Source organism: Eschscholzia californica, unplaced genomic scaffold (assembly GCF_041429995.1).
Source record: "Eschscholzia californica isolate CP2 unplaced genomic scaffold, dmEscCali1.0.p SCAF_2, whole genome shotgun sequence".
Taxonomy (NCBI): domain Eukaryota; kingdom Viridiplantae; phylum Streptophyta; class Magnoliopsida; order Ranunculales; family Papaveraceae; genus Eschscholzia; species Eschscholzia californica.
In genome coordinates, this window is record NW_028238309.1 from 52,193,697 (window position 1) to 52,219,424 (window position 25,728).

Consider the following 25,728-nt stretch of genomic DNA (forward strand, 5'->3'; position numbering starts at 1 on the left):
TTTTCCAATCAGTGAATACTTTCTGAAACAGGAAATTTTTGTTCAAAATTTCCTATAAATTTTTGTTACGGTGAACTATTTTCTACTCTTTTAGCTCTTTAGATATTTTCGTAATGGAATTTTTTTATTTTACTCTCTCAACACTAATTGCTAATTGAGTTTATCCCCCTCAATAATTGATAATTGAATTTACCCCTTAGACTTACTATTTTAGCCAGAATACTAGGGTCTTGTTTGGCGTGAAGAAATCGAAATCATAAGTTGAATAATCTACGAACAAAATAAGTCTTTACGATTCATATTCTTGACTACACTTAACACTAAAGTAAGGTACTGTTATTACTAAAATCACATTGCCCGATCATAATTCTTGGTAGTCATATTCTTTTTTTTACACGCCAAACATTGTCTTACTGTTTTTAACTATTGTAATAAGTCATTTGTCTATTATTGAGGGGAGTAAACTCAATTACCGATTAGTGTAGAGGTAGTAAACTAAAAAAAACCTTTCGTATGCAATTGACGTAACAGGTTTGCAACTAGTACGCAAAAGGGTTGCAACAAGTTGCAAAAGAATAAAAATTGTTTCAAAAGGGATCAAATACAGTCATGTTCGTCCCAAGTAGTCTAACCCTTACTCCCCTAGATTAATTTTGGTTCTGAGTTGTCAGTTGTGGTTTGCTTTTTCACCAGACTACCTGCGACTGCGAGGGTGCGACCCCATCTGCTGATGTCAAAATTTGTCTTCCTGGAATCAGTCAAGGTGTTGAGACTGTTATATTGAATCATGTTATGCTCCTCACGGTCTGGGGGCGAAACCTCCAAGGAACTCAGAAATCTTTCTAACGCTCAAGACAGTCAAATTGTCTTTGAAATTAAATAATTGAGTATTGAGTGAACCTGAGTTTATGGATTTAGGACTTACTCGTAGATTGAGGTTTTATTAGTTGTGTCTGCTTCGAGACGAATTGATCACCTTTTATAGGCTTCTTTGACCGACTATTTATAGGCGATGTTGATCAGGCAGCTGAGATCCATTGTGTTGTATTTGAACTACCATTTCGTGGTTAGATAATATTAAGATTCCTCTTTGGGATCATCTCGTATCTTTAGTTTATAGAAGTTACCTTATTTAAGGATACTTGATAGATCGTATTTCCGATTTTATAGATTATGTAGGAGAAGTTTCTTCTTTGCGAGACTCTCGGAGCTCAAGCTTAATAAATACTCAAAATCCTCACCGATCCTCGCCGACTGGGATCTTTGATAAGATTTCACGATTAAGACTGATAATACATAAAATGGTCATCTGTTAACTATCGTCAATAAGTCAAGAAAATACCAAAATTCAAACGGGTCAACCCGTCTCAAAGCGACAGGACCGCTGAGCCCAAAGAGGTATGCCACCTAAGCCTAAAATCTGGTGGTCGGCAAGATCATCTTAGGAGCTCTAGCCTGTCGTGCCTCAAATACAACCAGGGTTGCCTTGGGATTCGTTTGAAGAGCTGAGGGTCGGCGTAAGCAAGGTCGATGCCTTAAGCCCTGGATATGGGAAGGCAGAAGTGCGCCACTCGCTTGCCTACTTAATCTCGAATCTTTCCAAAGATCTCAGACGGCCAAGATCTCAAGTATTTAACTTACTTGGGCTTCGAGAGTCTCGAAGGAGGTAACATCACCTATAGAATCTATCAACTCGCTCAGATATCACTGAAGGATCCTTGAACATAGGAACTTCTAAATATCCAAGATACCAGATATAAACAAACAGGAAACCCTAAATTTCCTAACTACCGAAGAGTAGTCTAAATCCCGAACGGTGGATCCCAACCGCCTCAATCTCACTGTCTATCAACAGTCGGTCTAAAGCAGCCTATAAAAAGGCACTCAATCAGCTCGAAGTGGGTAAGTTAAATCTAATGTCCTTCGGTACTCAACATTTTAACTAAAAAGGACAATCTGACTGTCTTGGGCGTCGGAGATGTTTCAGAACTCGTTGCAGGTTTTCTCATCAGGTTCTCAAGAGCATGAGCAGGATTTCAGGATTAAGTCCGTAAGCATTAGACACGCTTCAACCCCCCGACTCCCCCCCCCCCCCCTCCCCTCCCACGATTCGGAATTGAAGCATCAACCCTACTTCCGCAGAACTCCCTAGTCTTCTCGCATCAAGTCAACAGTCGCATCGACTCCAGAAGTAGGGGGTTGGTACAATTGTCTTAGGCGCCTAAGACAATAGTACTGACCCCCCTAGTTCTGGGCTTGAGCGGCATACTTCTTTCAGATTCAACCTCCTTATTGACTTGATACGGGTGGGCTCGTTGAGCTTTTGGTCCTTTAATAACTTATTGACCGTAATCAACTACTGACCATTTTTTGGATCATCTCCGTCCACCTTAAAATGTCAGGACGTTGGCCTTAAGAAAACCTACCCAGGCCTGAGATAGGTCGAGATCCTAACGTCCTTAAGAAAACCTACCCAGGTCTGAGATAGGTCGAGATCCTCAGACCGCTAGTCTCAATCAGCTAGGGTTGTGTTGAGAACAAAAAAGAGACAAGGCTCAGTGTATAACCTATCTATTATACTAGATACATCAGATAAGTTGGGTACGAGGAATAGTGGGATTACAATTGTATAGGATCCTTGGTTTATAATTAGCCTATGCAGTATTGCCCGAACGTGGGCCGATGATATTGCCCGAAATGGCCCGATGATATTCCCCGAACGTTGCTTAGACTCACAACTTGAAGTCCAGACATGGACAAAATCACGACGAGAAATGCTATTCGGACCCACATTGTCGGCCGACTTCAGCCCAATATCTAACGTGGCAGCCACGTCAGGCCAAATAACCGAGTAATTGTCAAATTTTCACATTTTGAATAATCTGTTTCTAGTCCTTATATTTAGCCTATTCACTCCGCCATCCAGTCAGTTGTAATGCAGTTGATTGAGGTCCAGATAATAGAGAGGGAGAAAGAGAGGTTTAGACTAACTAAACTCTGATAGATGAGATTTAGACAACAAAAAATGATCGCCACTCCATTTCTTTTCATGTTCATGGCGATGCTCTTCCAAAGAAGTCTTTCAGAACCGCTGGCACCCATTGCATTATTTTTTTCCGTTCTCTTAGTAGTTCTTCCTCAAGACTGAGGTGCATGCGAGATGGACCGTATTACCATCACCTCCAAAATTGAACCCTCCCAAATACAAATGAGGTTCTTTAGTCTTCAGGTCCATCTCTAATGCTTTTAGTGTGTTTTTTTAGAATTCATTTCTCCGAGACAACATTGCCTCATTCGAGCCCTAAGTTTCAATCTTCATGTATCATACTACAATTTAATATTATACTAATTTAACTATTAAAAGTAATTAATAAATTGAGTACATGATTTTAGAAAATAGGGAAAACTAAAACAAAATCAGACATTCGACTTAAAAAACAAAAAATAAACTAATAAAATTCCTAGAAGTTACTCGGACCTAACTACTAGACTAACTTTAAAACGTAGTTACACTTTAGATGAAATTTTAACAGATACTACTAAGATCATCACATTAAACACAGATTTGATGAAGCAACAACCTTCTCATTTGAGTGAAAACTTTTGAGGTATGAATGTAGTTTTGGAAGTGATACATTATTGCTATATAAGTTCATCCTAAATGATGACAATCAAACTATCTAATTTGCATAATTAACTCTATCCGTTTCTCGCAATTTTCAAATAATGAGATTCATTCATATTTTGACCCAGTTTAAGCACAACAGAGGGAACACAAGAAATTTATAGTTTCTCTCTATAAAATTTGAAGGATACCCCATGGTGATTCGAGAAACTGAAGCAATAGGACAGTTTCAAGGATGGGTCTTCGGCTTACCTGCGAAAGAAACAAACACGCTCTTATTTTCAGCTTACCAACTACTAACCATGAAGTAGGCCACTGCTTTTGAATTTCTCTCTTAAAGTTGACATAAGAATAAAACCTTAAATTGATTGGGGAATCTTCTCTTTACCCAGAAACTGAGACGGCAGAAACCCAGTTGTTGTAAATCCCATGATCTTTCACCCTGCATGATTAGTTTTCACCTTAGTTTTCAAATAAACAAGAGCAACTTAATCTGAACATTTCAATCAATACAATCAAAGCACAAGATACTGATTCATAATACAGAATTGGAAGGAGTTGCTGCTATTTTGCTGAGTTCCATTTACTTTCTTTGTTAATCTGAAATCAAATTTAATTTATGTGTAATAAAGTTGTATTTAGACTATAAAACAAGTCTTTGTCTCTCTAAGCATACCTTGTTTCCTACAGAAACTACGGAAAAGGGATCAAACTAACCATTTCATCAGTTGAATATTCATCAGTATGGTAACTTCCGATGTGATAAGAAATTAGAAATAAGAATCAAACTAACCATTTCAATTATAATTCAATTGGAAAGATTAAAGTGTGGTTAGTATGGCGAAGAAGTGCAAGGCAGTCTACTAGATTAATTTGTAAATAACCAAAAGAAATGAAGCCAAGGAAACTACTCACAAATGGGTGTCATCTAGATCAATTTCTTTGAAGAGATTAATATAAAACCGAAAGCCCTCTGAACTGATATCCCTGCAAAGTAAACCTGCAAATAGCCAAACAAAAAAAGAATCACCATGATAAATAAGATATGAGTGAAGGCAATATCGAAAAAAAACTCTATAAGGTAATCTTAAAACCCCACCTTTGTTTTCAGCTGTTAGGAGATGCTCTTTGGCCAATGCTGGAGCAATTCCTAGTGTCATTGCAGCGTCACTTGGACTTACGCCCGATCGGAGGGCATCAGGTTTCATTACAAGGGCCTTAATTCTTGCAAACACCTGCATCAGGAAAAAAAATCTTAAGGATAAAATCTTGCCGCAATAAGTCACGAACTAAACCTGCCCGTTTCAGCAACAGATAGAAACGCTAAAGCAAGAGAAACATAAATGTTATGTTAGGAACTAGGAGCTCCTACTTCTTACTTTCACTGCTCTATTATTTTCGAAAATGTATTTACCAGTTTTAACCAAGAAATTTAGTTGTTTCTATTATATTGCAACAACAAGGAGATCAACACAGATAAACCTTTAAATAAGATTGTCTTACCTCTTCATCACTGTGAGACTTATTCTGGATAACCATGACTCCACTATCAAACTTTCGAAGCATAACCGGGCTGTTGAGAGAAGAGCACAATAAATAACTTGATAGAGAAAGTTAAAACACAAATAGAGACAACATGCCAACTTTGACCCTTGACATATATGTATGATGTATCATCAGCATTCCCTACAAATATAACCCCTATAGAAGATGGCCACGTTGGAACCTGAAAAGATTGAAGGTTCGGTTGTTCGTACACATCAAATTTCTCCCAAATTGCACACGCTTGTAACAAATCCTCTGGTGAGATCAATTCTGTTTACGGTCAATATAACAAAAGCTATCAGTAGTTTTATGGAAACCAGAACGGATCAAAACATATATATATATATATATACACATCGAATACCTGTTCCCCGAGCTCGATTGAAGAGACAGTACACATCTATTAAAGCAATCATTCCTCCTGCTCTGTCTAGTGGTACCTTCACAAAATCTGCCAACTGGAAATGAAGGAAACAAGATAAAAATGACGAATCATAAACAACTGTGGAGTTGGAAAAACAACTGCGCTAATAGAAGATGAATGGTATGCTTATTTTGATGGATTTTTTTAAAGGGCTTCTATTACTCTTCATGGGACGCAGATTTACTCATGAATGCTTGTTATCATTTATGCTGTTGGCAACAGAGTATTTGGTAATCACAACTCAAAGAGATACATTAAGTGTGATGATACGAAGCATAGCTTTGTCATGCAGACACTAGAAATGAGGATACATTTTTAACTTTGAATGAATATATGAAAGAAAAAGAATATGTACAAAAGGTTCTCCGCAAAGGCGAAGAGTCCAGGCTTCCAAGAGACGGCCTAGAGATCCCAAAAAAGAAATATTGAGCAACCCGAGATATTACAAAAGAAACAACACTCTGTCAAAAAATCAGAGCTGCATGGAAAATATCAAAGCCTCCCAAGAAGTTGTCAAATTTGTCATCGTCAAATGCTCCGCTCATTCGACCCCCCTTTACCAAGCAAAAGAAATAAATTTGCAGCAAATGAACTATATTCTCCTTGGTCTTTAGTTCTTGAGTGTAGCTGTATTCCTTGTGTTCCAAATAGCCAAAAGATAGCGTGAGGAATGCTACTCCACAACTCACACGAGCCCATTGTAATAGTGAATCTTTTTTTTGTAATAGTGAATCTTCCACCAAATGTGCATGTACCCAAGGGGTGTTATAAGAACTTAAAAGAAACCGCACACTGCCGAAGTAACCGGCTAATTCAGAAGAAGATGGTTGACTAACTCCATGTCATGCTTGCACAGGATAAACTTATTAATTATCACTAAATCTCTCTTGGCCAAATTATCAATTGTAGGAATCTTTGACAGCGATGCCTCATCAAAAAGTTAACAATAAAAATGAGGATAGGCTCAGTGGTTTACTTGGATTTTCAGACTGAAGCACTCAAATTTCTGGTACTCCTAGATGTGGGGGTTACATGCAACATTATGCTTGATCACTCTCCTTAAGCTCAGACTACCTATACATCATACTTCGAATTGATTTTAGGACAGGAAAAAGATACCTGGCGAGATAATTGTTGATGGTATAGAGCACCAGCAGACTCTTTCGTAACTGGCGACGCTATACCCACACTCAAAAGCCAATCTTGCATATCTTGCTTAGAGCCCATCTCCTCATCACCTGTACCTGCTTGACCAGTTGGGCCAGATAAAAGCTTCAACCTCATCTTCTCTGCCAGCATCACCATTTCTTTAGCCTTACTCTGTAAATCAAAAGACATGATCATGAATTTAGAGAAGTGAAAGCTTACAGAAACACGAGAACAGAAGGTGGGAAACCCCATTATTTACGTTGGTATGACATACTACTGTATAAGAACATCAAACCCAGATATCTCTGTACGTTTCTTCCTGTGTCAGTCTCCTCCATTAGACTACTCTTCAATACTTTCACTAATAGATTATTTTCGACATCGTTATACGTGGTTTGGTTTCAAAACAACAATATTGTAACTCAGTATCTTCTATTGTGCTTGAATCCCCGAATTTCACTAACTTTTCATCATTTTAGTACTTGATATGGACGGACCTATCTGTAAAACGGGCCGAGCTTTAGCCATGGTAGCTTTGATGAGCCTAGTTGATGTTGGATGTGGTTGGGGTGTTATATTTCAAGAGTTCAACCCCTCACCCATTTTAATGAAACCTTCATTAAACTTCAAACCAACTATCCGATTCAATTCATTTTAATTCAAATTGCAAAAATAACTCAAAACAAACATAAACATGAATTGATTTCAGATAAAGCATTTCTATTTACCATGAGAGCATTCAAGTCCTGGAAAGCATCTTGCAAGCTTTTATCTGTATTCTCCCAAGTTTCTTGCTCCTTCCTCAGAATCCCTGAAACTCCAGCCATTCTCAACCCACTTGAACTCTCTACCGATCCAAAACCCTTCATTTCCTCAGAATTAGAGCTCTCGGAAACCGAAACCTCCCACGCTCTTCCCCTCCAAGCCTCCCATAATTTACTATAGAAAGAATCAGGATCCGATTTTGCTCCTCTAACAACAAGTGTTATCACTATTGATTTTGATCCTCTCTCTTCAATTCTACCATTAGTTGAAACTGAAACTTGAATTCGAATTCTAGGGCTAGCAAACATGCTTTTGATGGATTTCTTAGGTGGAAAAATGTGAGTAATCGCACCAAGTGGGACTGATGAAGCTGTTGGTGTTCGTGAACTAATGGAATTACTTGATTCATCAATCCATATAAGACGATGAGTTGTAAGGATTAAAGTTCCGGATTTTAAGAGAGGGAAATTAGGGTTTTCTTCGGATTCGAGATCTACAGATGAGAGAAGAGAGCTTTCGATTTCTCCAGGATGAAGGATAGGACGTCCGCTACTCGTTAACTGTGCCGTCGGGTACCAATTTCCGGCCATTAGTTTGCAGATCGGGGGAGAGAATGAAAATGAGAGTTTCTCTCTCTCTCTAAAAATTTTACGCGCGGAAAGTAAACGGTGAAAATGGCGTCGGTACGCCGGTATCTTTCGTTTTAGGGTTAATTCTTGTTTGGCCCCCCAAATATGATTGAATTGTCTATTTGCTGCCAATGAACTCGATAATGATAAGGGTTACTTGCCGATTGGCCTTCTAAAGTGTGACCGGATTCTCGCATGGCCCCCTAAAAAATGTGAAAAATGTCGAGATAGTCCCCTTATCTTTCCTTCTTAATTTCTCTTTTAGTCCCTCTTTAATAGGGGTGTACACAAGCCGAGCTCGGCTCGACTATTGCTCGTGCTCGACTCGAATATTAACGAGCACGAGCTTAACACGAGCCCAAAATCATGCTCGTTTATGTAAACGAGCCGAGCTTGATCATTCTTTAGTGTATCACGAGCTACTCACGAACAGCTCGTTTAACATACTCTTATAGTATTGTAGTACATAATTACGTATTAGTATTTAAACTTGTACATAAAATATCAACCATTAAAAAATTATCGGAATATGAATCATTAATCATTATTATTGTATATGACAAATGATCATTGAAGTATTTTGATAATTTAGAAAGTTTTCATTTGAAGTATTTTTTGTAAACGAGTTTAAAAGAATGCGAGTAATTGAGCACTTTCAAACTTATATGAACCGAGCTTGAACAAGTGGACAATTACTCGAACAAGCGGACAATTACTCGAACAAGCTCGAGCTCTACAGTCAAATACACGAACCGAGCTTGAACATCTTACTACTCGGCTCGACTCGAGTACACCTCTACAGTCCTTAATTAGTCCTTATCTTTCTCCCTCTCTAACTTTTCATCTTCTTTCATTTCTCACTATAAAAGAACCTCAATTGATGAATGTCCTCTAAAACTTCTTTTTATTCAAATCCAAACTAAAAGAAATTCTAGGTTACCTCTCTCCCTCAAACATAAAATTTAAAACAAAAGGATTTCATAAAAAAATAAATTTTCATAAAAAATAAATCTTCATTATAAGATTATTAGATCGTTTCTTACTTTGTGACTACGGAATGTACTTATCAGAATGCAGTCATGGGAATTGCATTCTATGTTGTGTTAGGTAGGCAATAATAAATCAAGAAACTCACTTCTATTGAAGCTTGATTTTGCTTTAAAGCGAGGAATTTCAGAGTTCGAGGTGGACAAGTTTGTGATCTCTTATTTGTTGGAATTCTCAATCAAATAATCTATGAAAAAAATCAGTCTATCAAATACATGATCAAACCGAACACTATCATATTAAGATTACCTGAAATACCGTTACGTATAGTTACTTTTCGTGACTACACTTGCCAAACATTGCCTTAGTAAACTGAAATTTTACTACAACATTAGGTGATGTTTGATAAAAACAAACAAATTACAACACAAACTACACTAACAAAATGATCTCAAAATCATATTCAACCCCTACTTAGACCCTCCACTTCTCTCCCAATAATCTTAGACCTAATCAAACTCCCCATTGTACTAACCACCATCTTCAAATCTTCCCAACGATCTCCCTCTGCCAACCTCTTATACAAATAACTCTCAAATGTCATCCTTTGTACATATTCATTCCCACACAACTCTACCAAACACTCCCTTGCTGCATTATTCCCATAAAACACCCTTTGCAATAAATCCAAAAACCTAAACGTGTTAATATACTGCCCATCCCATTTTTTCAAATACTCCCTCTTTAAATCCTCTTCGTTGATCATCCTTTCTCCTTTCATTGATGCCCGTACGATTGCTTCCCCACACATCCTCCCTGATTTTGCTGCAAAATAAATTCCTTCCCCTGAACATTTCGTCACGTACCCAGCTGAGTCACCAACCAGGGCGACTCGTCCTCTGACTCGTCTAGGACGCGGGTGTTCCGGAATCGGGTGGGCCTCCACTTTGATTACTTTTCCACCCTTGATCTTTTCTTTAACTCTCTCTCTAATCCCGCTTTGATACAACTTAATATCTTGCTTCGAACACACCGTACCAGTTCCCACTGCCACGTGATCACATTTCGGAAAAACCCATCCGTAAAAATCGGGTGAGATATCGTTTCCCACATACATCTCGGCGAGTTTTTCGTAGTATTTCATTTTCTCATCAGGTAATCGAATTCTCTCTTGAAACGCGATGGCGTAGTCGTAATCTCCAGCGTCGATTGATTTAGCAACTCGAGAATTAGCTCCATCTGCTCCAATCACAGCATCAACGGCTAGGGATTGACGTGATCCGTTGATATTGTAGTGCACGATGTATGGAGCGTTCGGTGAGGAAGGAACATCGAGACGCGTGAAAAGAGCTGTGATTATATTTGTACCGTTGGATTGAGCTCTAGATCGAAGAAACGAATCGAGAACTTCACGACGAAGCATAGCTATGTATTCATGAGGTTTTAGGGTTTTACCGAAATCTACGGTGAGATTTGAAGGGGAGATGATTTTCATCTGAGTGACTTTCCGATCGATGAGATCGAGAGGAATGGAGAATTCATCGAGCATGCAGAGAGGGATGGCGCCACCGCAAGGTTTAGCGCCGGAAGGGGAACGTTCGATTAGGAAAGTTTCGATTCCGTTAGAGGAAAGAGCTTCGGCGGCTGAGGAACCAGCTGGGCCACCACCAATGACGGCGACACGAAGCTTGCGGCCGTGAATGTGAGGGTTGGAGTTGCAGGAGATGATGAATGGCCTTCTGGGTTTAAGTGAAAATGATGATGAAGAAGTTCTGGGGGAGGAGTGAGGAAGAAGGTGGTGGATCTGAGTTGTGGTTGTTGATAATGTCATGGCTGAAGGGGAGAGTGAGAGAGAGAGATTTTGATGAGATTATAATTGTAATTAGGGTTTTGATATGAGGAAGGAGAAAAGGTGGTGAATGAGGAGAAGGTTGGATTATTTTAAGGTTTCCGAGCACCGAGGCAGTGACAGAGTGAAAGATGCCTGTCCCAGTTCCATCTGTGAGAAGGTATGGGGACATCCTTGGTTCATATGAATTGAAATAAAAATTCGTGGATGTTTGTATTTTCTATAGACACGAGAGAGGACAATTCGTGGATATTTATTTAAAAAAATTGGTTAAAATTTTATAAAAAATTTTGTTTTGATGAAAAAGAATTACATGATTTTTTTTAGACTTCAACTCAGCAGGTGTTTACGTAATTTTGAACAACTTGGAAAACGTTTGCAACACCTTGCAAAAAAGTTATAAAAGATATTATATGTTTTAAACTAAAAAAACACAAATTTTACATTTTTTATCAGACACAAAGTATAAATTTTTAATTTTTAACTAAACAAAATATAACCTATCATATAAAATTTGGTTTGCCTACTCATGGGTTTCAGACTTATCATATAAAATATTATTGATATTTTTTAGACTTCAACTCAATGGGTATCAGACTTTGTTTTTTTTTTTTTTTTTTGTTCCAAACACCCCTTAACTCTACTCCTAATGTCTAAGACTTGGCAGTTACCATTTTAACGACATTTCAGTTGCTTTCTTTCTTCAACCAACCAAAGTTCCAAACAGAAAAGAAAAACCCTCTAACTGTAACCAGAGATGATCATCAGTATTTCCCAAGAAAGAACTATTACAAGTTAAAACCCCAATTTAATTTCTGAAACCCAAGTATAATTTCTCTCTAATTGGGTTTCTTTTCATACTTTTACAGTATTATCACATTGTCTTCTTCAACCTCCCAACCCAAGAATCCATCAGAGTTTTCTTCTACTGACAAGAATTTGAGTAGATAGTGGCAAGAAATGAAAAGGGTAGTTTGAGGAATGGAAATGATGAAAATCAGCATGAAAAAAAACAGTTCTTGATGATGAAAATGGAACTCCTCTAATCTTTGCTGAAACACCAAGTAAGGACTAAAAATTCTACTAAGCTCTGTTTCATCACAACTACCCATTCTTGTTGATTCTGCTAGCTCCTCAAACTGCTCATTTTCAGGTATGTTAATGAAAACCTTTTACTTATTTCTCTTTCTTTCTCTTGAACAGTCATGGGTCTGAAAGAATTTTGAAGCTTGAAAACCCTAAATATTTCTAATCAGGGTTAAAACCCAATTTTGCAAATAACTTCTTCTTTACTTGAAGCATTTTGTTGGAAACTTAGAGGGATACAAATCAAACAGACACATTATATGTATTTTTTATAATCTTAAGTTGTTCTTGGGTTAATGTCTCTGAAAATGTGGTTATGATGATTGTTTTATGATTATTGTGTTGATAAGAAGCAGTTTAGTAGTTAAATAAAGAAAAGATGCAATCTTTAACGTTTATCGACAATTACGATTATTTGTTTCTTATCTAAAATTGCTTTATTATATTATGCTCCAAGATGAGTGAGGGATTGTGTATGATTTCAAGGACTCACCCTTTCGTTGATTCATTGCTTGCTTAGAAGTGCAAGACTTTGTTTTCCTTGTATGAGTCGATTTCGTTGTTGAAGAGTTATAGTTTGTTCGTCTCTTCAGGCATCTACGAGGTCACGAAAATCTACCTTTTTTCGTAAGCATCTGATGTATCGTCGTTGGAGATCAAGCACTAGGCACCGACATCCTCCGGAAGGCAGAGCTCCATATCGAACACATTTACCTTATCATGAGCCTCTTCCACCTGCTTATAGCCCGCAATATATTCCAGATGCTGATTACGGTTACCAGCCTTACCCTGGAACCTTTTCATACATACAGCCTCATACGTCGGCTGCTTCTACAGTTCCTGTTTATGGTGGTGGAATTGAACAAAACACAGGCTTCCCGCTTCCAGTACAAGGAGATCCAAACGCCTATGCCGCCAATTTTGCTTATGAGCAAGGAGATCCCAACGCTTATGCCGGCAATTCTTTTTATGGGCAAGTACAAGAACCCGGAAATCACTTTTATCATACATCGCATCATCAATATCCTTCTAACATTCAAGGAGGTGTTGCACCAACACCTTATGCGGGATCTCCAGTTTTATGTATCCCTAGTGGATATACTAGACCCGTGTTTGCAGGTAGCCTCTTGAATCGGCTTTTGAATTCATTATCTTTACTCCTCTTAAATCATGAGTTGCACCTGCTAGTTACCGTTTTCTGTTTTCTTTCCTATTGGCTGAAAATGTCTAAAAGTTGTTCGTACAGGTTATGTTCCTGCATACTATGTTCCTATGCCTCAACAAAACCCCACCACGGCAACCACTGAGGTTCCAGCAACCAACGAGGTTCCGACAACCACTGAGGTTCCGACAACCACTGAGGTTTCGGCAGCCACTGAAGTTCCAGCAACCACATCAGAGACGCATGTTATGGGAGTTAATATAGTGAAGCAAATTGACTATTACTTCAGGTGACTTGTCTTAAAATGCTTTTACATAATCAAATAAAGGGTTAATTTTGTTTTCCTTGAAAAGCCTCTATGTGTGCATATCTAAAGCTAAAAAGCAGTTGTTTAACTTCAATCAAGTTATACTTTATTCCCTCTTATCACCCAGATTATTAATATTCTTCTCTGTCGGTAGTGATGAAAATTTGCAGAGTGACCATCACTTGCGTTCTTTGATGGACGATCAAGGGTGGGTTTCGATATCTATAATTGCTGATTTTAATAAAGTAAGTTCAGAAAAATGCTTTCTATCATTTGCCAAACATTTACTATTTGAGCCTATCTGATCTTCGATATACAAGAGCTGCAGATTAAGAAGATGACTACGGATATACCCTCCATTTTGGCTGTGCTGCCTAATTCGCATGTTGTGGAAGTGCAGGTAGGACATATCTACTTTATGAACCATTTTGGTTTTTTACTTTTTTGCTATAAAATATGTAATTGCTCGGTTGTATATCTAATCTGCTCTAGTGATCTTCGAATTGTGTTTTTTGTTAGGGTGACAAGGTACGGAAACGTGATCACTGGTCTAAATGGCTTCCAGCCTCTGGACGAGATACATCAACACAGACTCCAATAGATCATGCCAACGATAATTCTTCTCTGGCGAGCAAGAATATTGAACACAGCAGTAATATAAAAGACGTCTCTGATGGACCTGCAGAAATTACAGTGAACAATCAAAGCCTGGCTAAAGAAATACCTGCAAAGAAAGATTTTCCAAATATAACGAGAAGTTTAGAATGCAATAATAAGAATATGCATGACGGTGAAACGGAATCATCCAGGAAATTAGATTGTGTGTCACAGCCGCAGGTTGATAACTGCAGTTCGGAACGCTCAAGAGAGACTGCAGTTCCTGAAAGTAGTTTTAGTCCTGAAATTGAGAGAGTGAGACTTTTCCTATCAGATTATTCAGTTAAGCACCCCGAAAGAATCAGAAGAATCAGAAATCCTATCAGAGATTTTACATGCACTAATGATAAGCTGGAGTCAGAAGAAACAGCAACCCAGAAGAATCAGACATCGTCTAGTTTAAGGTAGAAATGCGCTTCTCCTGTTGCTTGACATTCACTACTAGCTAAATTTCGATGTGGAACCCTTTGGTGAGAGCACAAATTGTTGGCCAGTGAAAACCTTTCGGTGGGCTTTGTTGACTTTATCGATTATACCATAAGTATGAGTAGTGGGTTGTCTTGCGAATAGATTGTTGGCCAGTTAGTATTTTAGCTTTACTTTTGAGGCATGGTTGCTAACTCCGCTTCTTCATCTTCTTATTCCTAAGGATTGAAGACGAGGACGAGGGCATGAAGCATCATGATCAGGATCTGCACAGCCTAATACCAACTAGTTCCTGGGTGAGGCCCTGAAATGGATTAAACCAGTTCAACATTGTTCCCTTTTTGATAATAAACCAAGAAAAAGAGAGAAGTAGATGTAGAGATTATTTCTTGCAAAAGGTTTAACTTATGCTTCATTAACAGCAAGAGATACATGAGCGAACTCAGCACCCACGCCGTCGCCTTCTAGAAGAAACCAGCTTCATGCAGCAGATGTAATGAGTCCCTAATTTTCTCTTAGTTCTTGATACAGTATCATACTATCTACAATGTTATCATCTGTCTTTCTTCCATAATGCGGATACGGGTCATAATTTTGTATTCAGTTCTTTACAAGAGTACCAGAATGGGGATGAGTTCCGGACTTATGATGTGGATCATCTTGACATCGAACTAGCTCCCCTTCCTGGAACTGCTAACCCCCATCGAAGAGTAGTTGAGTTTATAGTTAAATTATTGGGCATAATGACATCCTTATCAGCTCAATCATTATCATGGAAATGAACCAATTCTGCCAATTGAATCCTTTAATCTCGATATCAAGTCCAAGCATTTTTCGGGCACTTTGTGTCATTGTTACTCATTTTCCGAATACTATATCAAATATATATACAATTGGATGTTAAATGTTATCATGAAAGTTGACTCTTTCTCTGTGTTCGTTTAGGTACTCGAAGCACCGCAAAGGATGCCTAGATGACCGCAAGAAGTCGGGAATTGGTTGCAGTGAGGTAGAACACTTGCCTATTCTTTAACCATTTGAATATTTCTTTCATCAAGCTGAAATACACTAAATTAGACACTGATTTTCCAAGGTCTTTGCACATTATTTTGGGAAGTGTAACCACACTAGCCATTGTTATATGCAAATCTATGGATTCTTCACGACACATTTCTTCATTAAATTAAGAACATGTGATTTTTGTTTCCATACACAGGAAATGAATGCATTGTACCGGTTTTGGTCTTTTTATCTGAGAGGCCGATTTGATCCTTCTGTGTACAAAGAGTTCCAGGAATTAGCTTTGGAAGATGCAGCTTCTAACCATTATTATGGATTAGAATGTCTGTTCAGCTTTTACAGGTACCTCCTATCTCTTACTCGGTTCATTTTCACGCCTAAATTTGAAGTATTTGGGTTTTGAACATTTCTCGAACCAGCTTCTGTTCGAATTTGTTAAAAACTCTCTCTTGACGTTCGTTTTGGTCTCTCCTTTTCGTCTTTTTCAAGGTACGGCCTACAGCAGGAGCAATTCATAGAACAACTTTATGTAGATTTTGAAAAACTTGCCCTTGAATTCTACAATAAGGGTAATGTTTATGGCATCGAAAAATACTGGTACAGCTTTTTCTTTCCTTATCCATTTTGTTCAAACAGATGTAAAACCCTTCTTGGTCTTATATATAGTTATTGCTAATACATGACAGGGCTTTCCACCATTATCGTAAGGTACGACATATGGAGCCTTTGAAGAAACACCCAGAATTGAAGAGGTGGCTGAAACAAAATTCCGTTCGATTAGTGACTTCACTGCAACAAAAGGTGGCTGTAGCGTGTCAGGACACGGGGCGAGGAAAAGAATCAAACTTGCCGCTAAAGCTAGATCTAACTTCTCATTGAGCTACATATGACAAAAGGGGAACTTCCATACACAAATTTTACACGTGGGATGTTGTTTAGTTGGTCCATTTCTGGCCCTAACAAGTTTGTATTCTTCAATTTTTCTTACCCTCTATTGTTGTGCTCCCCTGGCATGTTCTAAAGGATATCTGGCATGTATGCTGGAACTGAAAAGAGTTTGCAAGAGTCTGTCTGGATGATCACTGTTGGGTTTGTTCTTTTAGACGTTTCTTCTTATATGCTAATACCTACCAAAAATGATAATGCAAATGCATCGTGGAGCTAGCAACTCTGCATGTTTACGTGAAGTCTTCTACTCGGTTTTTTCGTCATGTATGCTCCTTAGATTACTCAACAAGAATATTCAAAGTTCTAGGACTTAAGAACTTGCAAGAGTACTCAACAAGAATATTCAAGTTTTCCCACTCAAGAACTCGCCCTTGCTTTTAGTTGGGTCAATAGTTGTTTTTTGCTCAGGCCTATGATTTGATGATGTTTAAATATTTTCGAACTAGTAAAACACGACCACTGATATGTAAAACGGTATTCTCAAGAATCTTTGCACAAGCGAGCTCATTTATGCCCTATTTCCTTGACATTGGCCCCATTTTCACAAATGAAGTGCTTGGGTCTCTCCATCGAAAGTCTTTGGTGAGACAGAAAATATATGAAAAGCCCTCGTAGTGTTTGGGCTCTTCATTCTTAGTGTTTTAACACTTGGTTATTTGTAAGATAAATGATGAATGAGTTGTAAAACCCAACTTCAGTCATCCATCAATCAAAAAAAGTTGTTAAAAGTCCTCTTAACAAAAAAAAGTTGTTAAAAGTAGGTGAATAATAACTGATCTACCAACACTTTTTGACATTAAAATTGAAATCGTAGGAGACAACCAAATAATCTTTAAAAAGAAGACACATCAGAAAGCTTGAACAGGATTAGAGTTCTAAACACTCATATATTTCATAAAAGCATAATAAAGATGTTCAAGCATAATAAATCCCAGATAAGGCCGTGAATGTCATCATAGACCAAACACAAGAAAATTTAAAACACTACCACACCCCGCCCCCTAAACAAACTGCTTCGGACATAAGTCTTTCAGAGGTTTCCACTACACCCCTGAGATAGGTACCTAAATAGCTAAAGACAGCTGCACAAAACGCATTCTACTTGCAGCAGATATTTACATCACCACCACCTCCTAGAAGTTTAGTTCGTGTCAAAAGGAGATTAGAAGAACCACCTCCAGTCTGGAAAAAAGTATTCATCATTTTCTTTACAAAAAAGACTTACCACATGACCTTTCTTTATACCGAGCTTTTAACAAAAGAACATGGAACTGCTGACATTCGGATGGAGTTTAGGAAGCTCGGGGATTGGTACTCCTGCTGCAGATGTAGCCCCTCCATGGCTTGAAGATGTTTCTGACATATCTTCCGCTTTCAGAAACTGTAACATCTGAGATGCTGCAAGGTGTGCATAGCATACAGGAGCAACTGCACCAATAAAAAACACACATTAATACAACAGGACGCTATATCTTGGGTAGAAGAAAGTTCCCAGAGACAATAAATAGCATAGGGTGCCTAAATTCTTACCTACGGATATTGCTGTAGTACTCCTTTGATACCTGTAGAAAAATTTGAAATAGTTCCATGAGTAAATTACAGACGGAAACAACCCACTTCTTTCATTTTATAGATGTAGTAGCCTAAAAAATGAAATATAAGATCTACTTACACATAGGATAGAGAGTGCACAAGTTCCTGAAGGTCATCAGCTGAAAAACCAATCTCATCTAACAAAACATGGTAGTGAGTGGGTCTAGTAGTTCCCTGTAGAACCAAGAAAAAACAAAACCAATAGAGAACATAAGTAATTTGGATAAGTAGTAGTTCAGATAGATCGACTAATGTAAAGATAGAGAATGAAACTAAAGAAAATTTTCATGTCAAGACTCACAATCATCCCTGCATGAGAGCAAATGTAGAAATCGTTGTTTCTAGGGTGACAAACTTTGTTGTCAATAACCGTGCCTACAAATGTGAAATGTAAAACACAGAAGTTAAATTAACTGTTGACATTAGTTAGAAGGTACTTCCATCTTTTGCTAGAGCTCATTAGTAAACTAACCTGGTGGAACATTATCAGGGGACCCAGGTTGGAAGAACTTAGTGTGATGGTTTTTCTGGGCAACAATCACAGTGAATTTGGGATTCCACTTCTCATCGAGGAATTTGCAGGCCTGTAGTGACGGTCAAAAAGTATATACGTCAATAAATATTTAACCTGTTCAGAAACAACCAAGCAGAGCAATAATTTCTCAGAAGCACTACAAAGAGTCAGTTGCAGAACACGAACCTCAATGATTTGGTCCAGTTCGATGTTTAGGACTTGATTAAACTGGGACTCACTGACCCCATCCCTGAAACAAATGCAATAACCATGAGAAACCACCACACAGGAGAGGGGAAAGAGAAACCAAAAATAATATTCATATAGACTATGATGATAATTAAAATGAAAATGACAGGATAAGCAAATTACATACATAAGATTCTTGTTATTCTGAAGATACACAATTTAACTTCATTTTCTATAATCACCTTAATTCCAACCAACGTACCTGAAAATAATGATTTGATCGGGCTTCCTTTTACCTGAACTCAGATAGAAATCTAGTAGTAGCTCTCTGAAAAAAAACAACCAGTTCTTCAGTCACAAAGAACTTAAGCCTTCTAAATATTATCAAACAACACCACATGGAGGAAACAAAAGACTCGTTCGTACAAGTCATTGAAGGAAATGAAGTAAACATACCGAACTATGCCTTCATCCTCGGTATCTGACACTTTTTTGAAGAGAGAATCTATCATTTCAACCTTAGGAGACTGTGTCCTTACTGATGCTCGATAACGAGAAATCAATGGCCACTGCCTTGAGCTAACAACCTGAAGTATTATTTTCAAAAGATCACCCTCCATTACAAATGTACTACCGCGATAAGCAGGAGAGATATGAAAGCAAGAGTTGTAAATAAAGAGTTTTTTTACCGCAGCAATGGATGGCACGTCAGTCTGGCCAGGAGAACCATGAGATACGTCCATTCCGAGGATTATGGTGGGAGCCTTCGCAACCAGAGAAGATGGAGTTTGCTCAACAGATAATAAGGAATTCATGCCGCCAAGCTAAGACATAAAACAGAGAAACGTTAACAAAAAAACAGAAATTATATGATAATAACCAAAACGAGCATATTTCCTTAACAGCTCACCTTTGCATTGATCTTCAACAGAACATTGGTTACATACTGATCGTTCACTCTAGTTGGTGCAATGCATTGAGTGACGACTCCAAATTCAGTCAGATTTTTCCTCTTCCATGGACCTGGAAAAACAATAAGATCATCCACAAGTTAGTTACACGTGTAGAAGAAAGAGGAAGATGATTAATTTTGGAATTAAACGACTGCTAACCGTAGACATCTGAGTTTTTCCTCTCTGCGAGAACACACAAGATGAACTGTGGGGCACCAGGAAGTTTCGCCTTCATTTGCTCAAACATAAGTTCAACACGAACATTGGGAGGGTTTCGCCTTGCTTGAGGATTTTCTTCGAATACATCAAATGGAGCATCTATGAGCTACAAGATAATACCACAAGATCAGACAAAAAAAAAGACTTGTAATTCAGGAATGTAAAATAAAAAATAAAAAAAAAAGATAAAAAAGATAAAAAAAGTCTTACAATCCCTTTCTGCTGTCCACATTTGATTAGATTCTGAACAAGACTCCTTGTATCACAACGAGCGGAGAAGTTCACAACAACCCAACGTTCAATCCTAGTAGGTTCCACAAGTTTCTGGAAAAGCATTGTACCTCATTGTCAGGAGAGCCATTTACAAAACAGGTTAAACTTTAGGGGATAGAACAGAGCACCTTATTGTTGAAATTCCACCTCCCGTTTCGAGGAAAGAAATCCTCTCCGTTGCCCACTTTCAACTGATTCAAATGACAAACACATGAACAAAATTAGCAAAACTTCTAAATTAAAACTAAACCAGCAAAGAATCAAAAGATACAGAAGCCATGCGAGAAAATAAGAACATTCAAATCTTGAAGTATGACTTTACCTTGGGGGCAGAAAGAACACGCCCTTCAATTTGTGTAAAATTAGAGTTAATCTTGACACCACAAGTACGTAACATTGGGTCGGCATCATAGTTGTTGATTTTCAATGCCTGCATTTAGACAGATTATAAAAGAGATTCAGCACTTGAAAATAATCCATAATCACAAGAGGAGCAAAAACACTAGGTCAAGGAAACTTACATCACTCAAAACCTTCATCCTTTCTTGGGGTTTTTGCCTAGATTTCTCCACAAGTGAAGCTCTTTGAAGAGTGGATAACGATTTTGTATAGCGTTGCAAGGAAACCAAGGAACAAAGCTAATAACAAAGACGACCATTGTCATTTAATAGCATACATAAAGTAAGACTGAAAACTAAAAAAGCATATTGACATAATTAAAGCATCCATTTTACCTCTAGTGGCAAGTATGTTGGGCGCTTCGGTTTTCCCACATTGATGCAAGGCATGTCACCAGAATATCGTAATTCAATATGACGATGGTTAACAAAATAGTCATAAACCGTAATTTCAATTGTATCATCTCCCTCTCCTTTCTGCTTTAAAGTGAACCTATGATATTATAGACGTCGAAGTAAACATTACAAGTATATAGAAAATAATCAAAGATGGCAAGCATAACAGCAGAAAGGTAACTCAGAAACATACAGTTGTTCACTACAAGGCAGCTCGCTCAACCCCGTAATTTTGTACTCCGTGTTAGAGGGACTTGCCTTTATCCTCAAGTTTTTCAGCATTCTCTTCGCCTGATAAGGTGAAGTGATATTTAATGAGATAAATTCACTTAAATCAGAAAGACATTAGAAAATAGATGTTGTTTTACCTTGTCCCATTTAATCTCTCGAGGGTCCCTCGCATTTTGGTTGGCAAGTAAAAAGTCAATAACTGGACCAGGCTGTATTATCATTGTAGTTGACACATCTGCAATTGATAAGAACACGATTGAGACAAGAGGCATGAAGATTGCTAAATATAACAACCAGCATCAAGAACAATAAAACCTACCAATGTTCAGTGACAGTCCACCCTGAGTAGTTCTAAAACTTGAATGAAACCCTCTACACCCCAGAACTCCACCACCTACATCTGCAAAGTTTCGTGGTTCATTGTGAAAGAATGATTGTCGTACTAGTAGGCATCCCCTGCAAAGAAAGAAAACTTCAGATTGAGAACACGAAACAATCAACCTCCACAGACAAAAAATTAAACAAAAGTTTTAGCTCACTGTTTGGCTGCATGTTGTCTTAAGACTATATCTAGAACCCTCAAAGCTTCTTGCGAGTTTTCTGATTCTTGACCCCGTAATGCATTTGAAATGGCCTGCATTGGGATTTTAGCAGCAAAACTGATCTCCACCTTAAATGTTTTTGATTGGTAAGGACGCCTGGATCTCTTCCGATCAGCTTCATTTGGACTGTCATTGCCACCTGGGCTCCCGTTTCCAGCATTTCTAGACACAACAACACATTTTAAATTAATACCAGAATGATGTGGTTTTCATATAATTCCACACTTACACAAGCCTACCTATTTGATGACATCTCTTCCAGCACAATAGTGAACTCAAGTTTGTTCCGTGGAAGGGGTCCCACGGTGAAGAGGCTTTTTTCCCCATCATATGCAAAATCTTTCCCCGCTAACTCAGTATCATAAGTGGCATGAACTCTATCGATCACTTTTCTACCAATACCTTTTGCCTCCACTGGTCGACCATCTTCATATGACAGGGCAACCTGGTCAACGGGACAAGCTTAACAATGTCAATATACATAATCTTTCACTATCAAGAGTATCCAAATTAGATGTCAACAGTCATGCTTGCACATATACATACACTGTAGTGGTAAAAGTGCCCTTCGAGGTTGCTAACACCAACTTTAAAATGATTAGTCAGCAGCTGAATTGATTGACCTTTACGTCCAGTTCCAGATCTAGCCATTGGAACACGTTTGGGCTTTACAACTTTCTTAACAAGTTCAGCATTCGCACCACCATTTGCCCCATTAGCACCATTTTCCCCATTCACGCCATTTGCGCCATTTTCCCCATTCGCACCGTTTGAGCCATTTGCCCCATTCGCGCCGTTTGAGCCATTTTCACCTTCAACTTTAATTGGAACTACATTTGCAGGTATTGGAGGAGGTGGTGGAAGGGACTCCGAGGGATCAGTTACTTCTGGCTCAGAAGACCCCATCTCCTAAATCTTACAACAGATACAACAACGTTGTATTAGAACAATATAAAGCACAACAGAAGCAGATACTGATCATAATGGTAGGCAAACACAATTAACATTAAAAACCAAAACCAAAGCTAAGCCCTTAATTTTTTTTCTCCATAGAAAAGACAGTGCTGAATCTACAAGACACAAGAACTCTTGACAATAATCAAAGTACACAAAACCCGACTTAGTTTCATACAAATAGTGAAGTCTTTGACTTTCCTTCTCTCTGTATACATGCAAAATTACAGCAGAACTAAGATGAGTAACCATAAAATAACTCCTATAAAGCCAAATAAGAGCTATTGTGAATCCATCACCAACATACTAGTAACTACAAAAGCTTTATCAAAACAGATCACACACTAAAATGACAAAAAAAAATCAAAAAAATTATCAGTGACAAAATACTTGATACAGAGAGAGATCAACTAGGGTTTTACTTCAAGATTCGACAGAAAAAAAAAAAAAGGAAAACTAAATAGTCGCATGCAACAAATTTCTACTCATCCAGACATCAAAAAAAATTCTAAAAGAAACAAAGAACGCAGAGACAGAATAAACCTAAATGACCTGAAAACAAAACAAAAAGAAAAACTTAGTTTATGCTCTAGATGACAAAAACAGTAGTAGAAAGTTTGATTTGCTAACTATTCACTACAGAAAGTACTGAAAAGGAGATTCCCTCACATTTTCTAGAAGATAAACCATGACGAAGGAAAACATGCAAATGCATTAAGAGATTCAAAACACAGAACTACTAAAATCACAAGTACAGTGAGAAATCATGAAGGATCTGTAAGCCTTCAGTCAAAATCTTAAGAAAAGGCTAAAATCCTTTTGAACTTCTTCATACTCATGAGTATTACCGAGAAAATCAACAGAAAAACGTCAGAAAGTCAGCCTTAAACCATAATCGCAAGCAAATATTCCTCTCGCTTTAAATGAAGTAAGCAAACCAGAATTATGATATACATCTAAATGCAGTACAAGTCTCTAAACACACAGAAAGTAAATGAGATGAACAACAAGATCTGCATGAAACAAACTAAAAACAGAAATCTCTGAAAAAGTTAACAAAATTTCTTTCAAAAAGCTTCGATGATGAAAGAAAAATCAAAAGAATCGCACATAAACAACTTCAAAACTCACATTCTTCAGTAAGATGAGAGCAAAACCCTAAAAATTTACCTTCGTAGCTTCAACCGTGAAAACGAAACCCTAGAAAACCCCTCTTTCTCTTCTTCTCCACTCTCTTTCTCTCTCTAGCTTTGTTTTGGTAAATTTTTTTCACAACTGTTTCCTATAGTGGAATCCGTCAGCTATATATACTCGCTCCGTCAAAACCCGGGCGTGACTATGGAAGCCCATACCCATGTCTAACCTCGAACGCCACCAAACTTTTTTATACCAATAATACCCTTTGTTGATTGATATAACATCATCTATACCATATTTGACGTTATCTTTTCAGTTATCTTACATATAGCCCCCATAGTTTATGATTTGTTTCGGCATGGCTCTTATGTTTTACGAAATGCTTATATGGTCCCCGTTTTTATTTTTTGAAACAAAGATTTGTAGTTTATTTTTCACTTTCAAACATTAAACTTGTCTAATTTTCTCTCGTTATCTTGTCCTCTCCACAATTTCTCTCTCCCACTTTTTTCATCAGCTTAAGCATTTTCACCGCCATCTTTGACTATGACATCGAGGAATTCAGGGAAAAAAATGCTTTCAATACTCTCTCATTTCTCTATTATCATCATCTTCGTCTCCCATCTCCCATTCTCTTCTCTCAAATTCCAAAAAAAAAAATTAGTTATCTCTTATCTCAAATCTCACCAATTCAAAATCCCTTGATTAATGAAATGGAAACCCTTCCATATCAGTGAAGAGGGTTGATTCCCACTTTATTTCACGAAGAGGGTGAGTTTTCCTTAACAAATGAAAGTGAAATCTTTTGTTTAGTGAATGGGGTAGATTCTCAATTCATCGAACGTAAGCACTATATCCCTCTTAAATAATGAAAGGAAGATTGTTACCTTAGGAATGAAATTAATTCCCGCTCAGTCAAACGAAGGGGGTGATTCCCCTTTTACTATGAAAGGAAACCCCTTTTGTTCGATGAACGAGGTTGATTCCTTTTTCGCATAATGAACGGAAGATTCCCCCTCCAATCGTGATATAATTTTTGAGAAAGAGTCCCTTAGTCGAATATGCAAAAGAAGGAGTCGCGGAGATAAAGAGGGCATTTTTTACAGAGTTTAAAAAGAATAATAGATTATGAGGAGGATGGAGAAGATGAGAGGGAACGTGTAGAGAGAAAATTGAAATTTTTCGTATTTTCTGAGTTCAAAAATGATGAAAGTGTAAAGGAGAAACGGTGAAGAAAACTAGAGAAGGAAAAAAAACTCATAGAGGGGCAATTACTTATAAGTCAAAAGCTAACTGAAGGACCATAACAGAAAAGAAAAAAATGGTTAAATAGCCATTTTGCAAAACATAGGGGTTAAGCATAAGATTCACCACAAAATAAAGGGATCATAAGAGAAATAACCTCCGTATATTTTTTTACCATCTTAACAGAACCAACGAAATAATTTTAGTGAAATGATATGCTATATCCTGTCTTACAACCATTTTAGTGAAAGGTATTGCTGATGTATTACACGTGTTAGGTGTATACTGATAAAGATGGACCGATGATACATGATAGTACAATTTCTTCAACCGTTTTGTGAGAAGTGGAAGAGGAAAGTTATTTGAAGTTACTAAAATAGCCTGGATTTCAAAAGATCTCGAAATACAATTTTGGACGCATTTATTTCTGTTTTTATGGTAACAC

General features: G+C 37.7%; 4 protein-coding genes across 8 annotated transcripts; 1 reads left to right on the plus strand and 3 right to left on the minus strand.

The window, feature by feature from the left end:
• Positions 1-3,564: 3,564 nt before the first annotated feature.
• On the minus strand, positions 3,565-8,184 carry LOC147558882 (EAP30/Vps36 family protein). 2 transcript variants are annotated; one of them, XM_086660602.1, is made up of 9 exons: positions 7,472-8,184; positions 6,714-6,914; positions 5,535-5,628; positions 5,383-5,440; positions 5,129-5,198; positions 4,725-4,860; positions 4,541-4,625; positions 4,014-4,067; positions 3,565-3,877 (listed from the first exon to the last, which is right to left on the minus strand). In XM_086660602.1, exons 1-9 carry the CDS (start codon positions 8,096-8,098, stop codon positions 3,874-3,876), a joined length of 1,329 nt encoding a protein of 442 aa, XP_086516728.1. In that variant the 5' UTR covers positions 8,099-8,184; the 3' UTR covers positions 3,565-3,873. The 2 variants fall into 2 exon arrangements, with proteins under 2 accessions (XP_086516728.1, XP_086516727.1); XM_086660601.1 differs by having other exon boundaries at positions 3,984-4,067.
• A 1,214-nt stretch (positions 8,185-9,398) lies between these two features.
• LOC147558883 (geranylgeranyl diphosphate reductase, chloroplastic-like) lies at positions 9,399-11,017 on the minus strand. The gene has a single exon (XM_086660616.1). It carries the CDS (start codon positions 10,953-10,955, stop codon positions 9,588-9,590), a length of 1,368 nt encoding a protein of 455 aa, XP_086516742.1. The 5' UTR covers positions 10,956-11,017; the 3' UTR covers positions 9,399-9,587.
• Positions 9,987-16,818, plus strand: LOC147558884 (la-related protein 1A-like). The gene is made up of 14 exons (XM_086660615.1): positions 9,987-11,133; positions 11,843-12,126; positions 12,653-13,178; positions 13,306-13,510; positions 13,683-13,773; positions 13,857-13,928; positions 14,048-14,589; positions 14,835-14,907; positions 15,034-15,104; positions 15,557-15,620; positions 15,828-15,973; positions 16,121-16,228; positions 16,318-16,554; positions 16,686-16,818. The coding sequence occupies exons 3-13, from the start codon at positions 12,698-12,700 to the stop codon at positions 16,508-16,510; spliced, it is 2,046 nt and encodes a 681-aa protein (XP_086516741.1). The 5' UTR covers positions 9,987-11,133; positions 11,843-12,126; positions 12,653-12,697; the 3' UTR covers positions 16,511-16,554; positions 16,686-16,818.
• A 628-nt stretch (positions 16,819-17,446) lies between these two features.
• LOC147558885 (protein argonaute 4A-like) lies at positions 17,447-24,178 on the minus strand. 4 transcript variants are annotated; one of them, XM_086660613.1, is made up of 24 exons: positions 24,072-24,178; positions 22,494-22,862; positions 22,187-22,392; positions 21,885-22,109; positions 21,665-21,801; positions 21,483-21,580; positions 21,308-21,405; positions 21,055-21,211; positions 20,842-20,958; positions 20,643-20,750; positions 20,449-20,511; positions 20,258-20,371; positions 19,988-20,153; positions 19,786-19,898; positions 19,565-19,699; positions 19,332-19,462; positions 19,138-19,203; positions 18,873-18,936; positions 18,645-18,756; positions 18,474-18,547; positions 18,252-18,346; positions 18,110-18,141; positions 17,805-18,007; positions 17,447-17,712 (listed from the first exon to the last, which is right to left on the minus strand). In XM_086660613.1, the coding sequence occupies exons 2-23, from the start codon at positions 22,851-22,853 to the stop codon at positions 17,832-17,834; spliced, it is 2,847 nt and encodes a 948-aa protein (XP_086516739.1). In that variant the 5' UTR covers positions 22,854-22,862; positions 24,072-24,178; the 3' UTR covers positions 17,447-17,712; positions 17,805-17,831. The 4 variants fall into 4 exon arrangements, with proteins under 4 accessions (XP_086516739.1, XP_086516740.1, XP_086516737.1 ...); XM_086660614.1 differs by having other exon boundaries at positions 24,033-24,178; XM_086660611.1 differs by having other exon boundaries at positions 17,447-18,007.
• Between the last annotated feature and the right edge of the window lie 1,550 nt (positions 24,179-25,728).

Coding starts and splice junctions, on each gene's coding strand:
- LOC147558882 (XM_086660602.1), bottom strand. CDS start 8,098: ATGGCCGGAAATTGGTACCCGACGGCACAGTTAACGAGTAGCGGACGT. Junction 5,199..5,382: donor ATTTGGGAGAAATTTGATGT/GTACGAACAACC, acceptor TTCTCTCAACAG/CCCGGTTATGCTTCGAAAGT. Junction 4,626..4,724: donor CCTAACAGCTGAAAACAAAG/GTGGGGTTTTAA, acceptor GGCTATTTGCAG/GTTTACTTTGCAGGGATATC.
- LOC147558883 (XM_086660616.1), bottom strand. CDS start 10,955: ATGACATTATCAACAACCACAACTCAGATCCACCACCTTCTTCCTCAC.
- LOC147558884 (XM_086660615.1), top strand. CDS start 12,698: ATGTATCGTCGTTGGAGATCAAGCACTAGGCACCGACATCCTCCGGAA. Junction 14,908..15,033: donor TAATACCAACTAGTTCCTGG/GTGAGGCCCTGA, acceptor CTTCATTAACAG/CAAGAGATACATGAGCGAAC. Junction 16,229..16,317: donor TATGGCATCGAAAAATACTG/GTACAGCTTTTT, acceptor AATACATGACAG/GGCTTTCCACCATTATCGTA.
- LOC147558885 (XM_086660613.1), bottom strand. CDS start 22,853: ATGGGGTCTTCTGAGCCAGAAGTAACTGATCCCTCGGAGTCCCTTCCA. Junction 20,959..21,054: donor CAACATACTTGCCACTAGAG/GTAAAATGGATG, acceptor CTTTGTTATTAG/CTTTGTTCCTTGGTTTCCTT. Junction 18,347..18,473: donor GCTCTCATGCAGGGATGATT/GTGAGTCTTGAC, acceptor TTGGTTCTACAG/GGAACTACTAGACCCACTCA.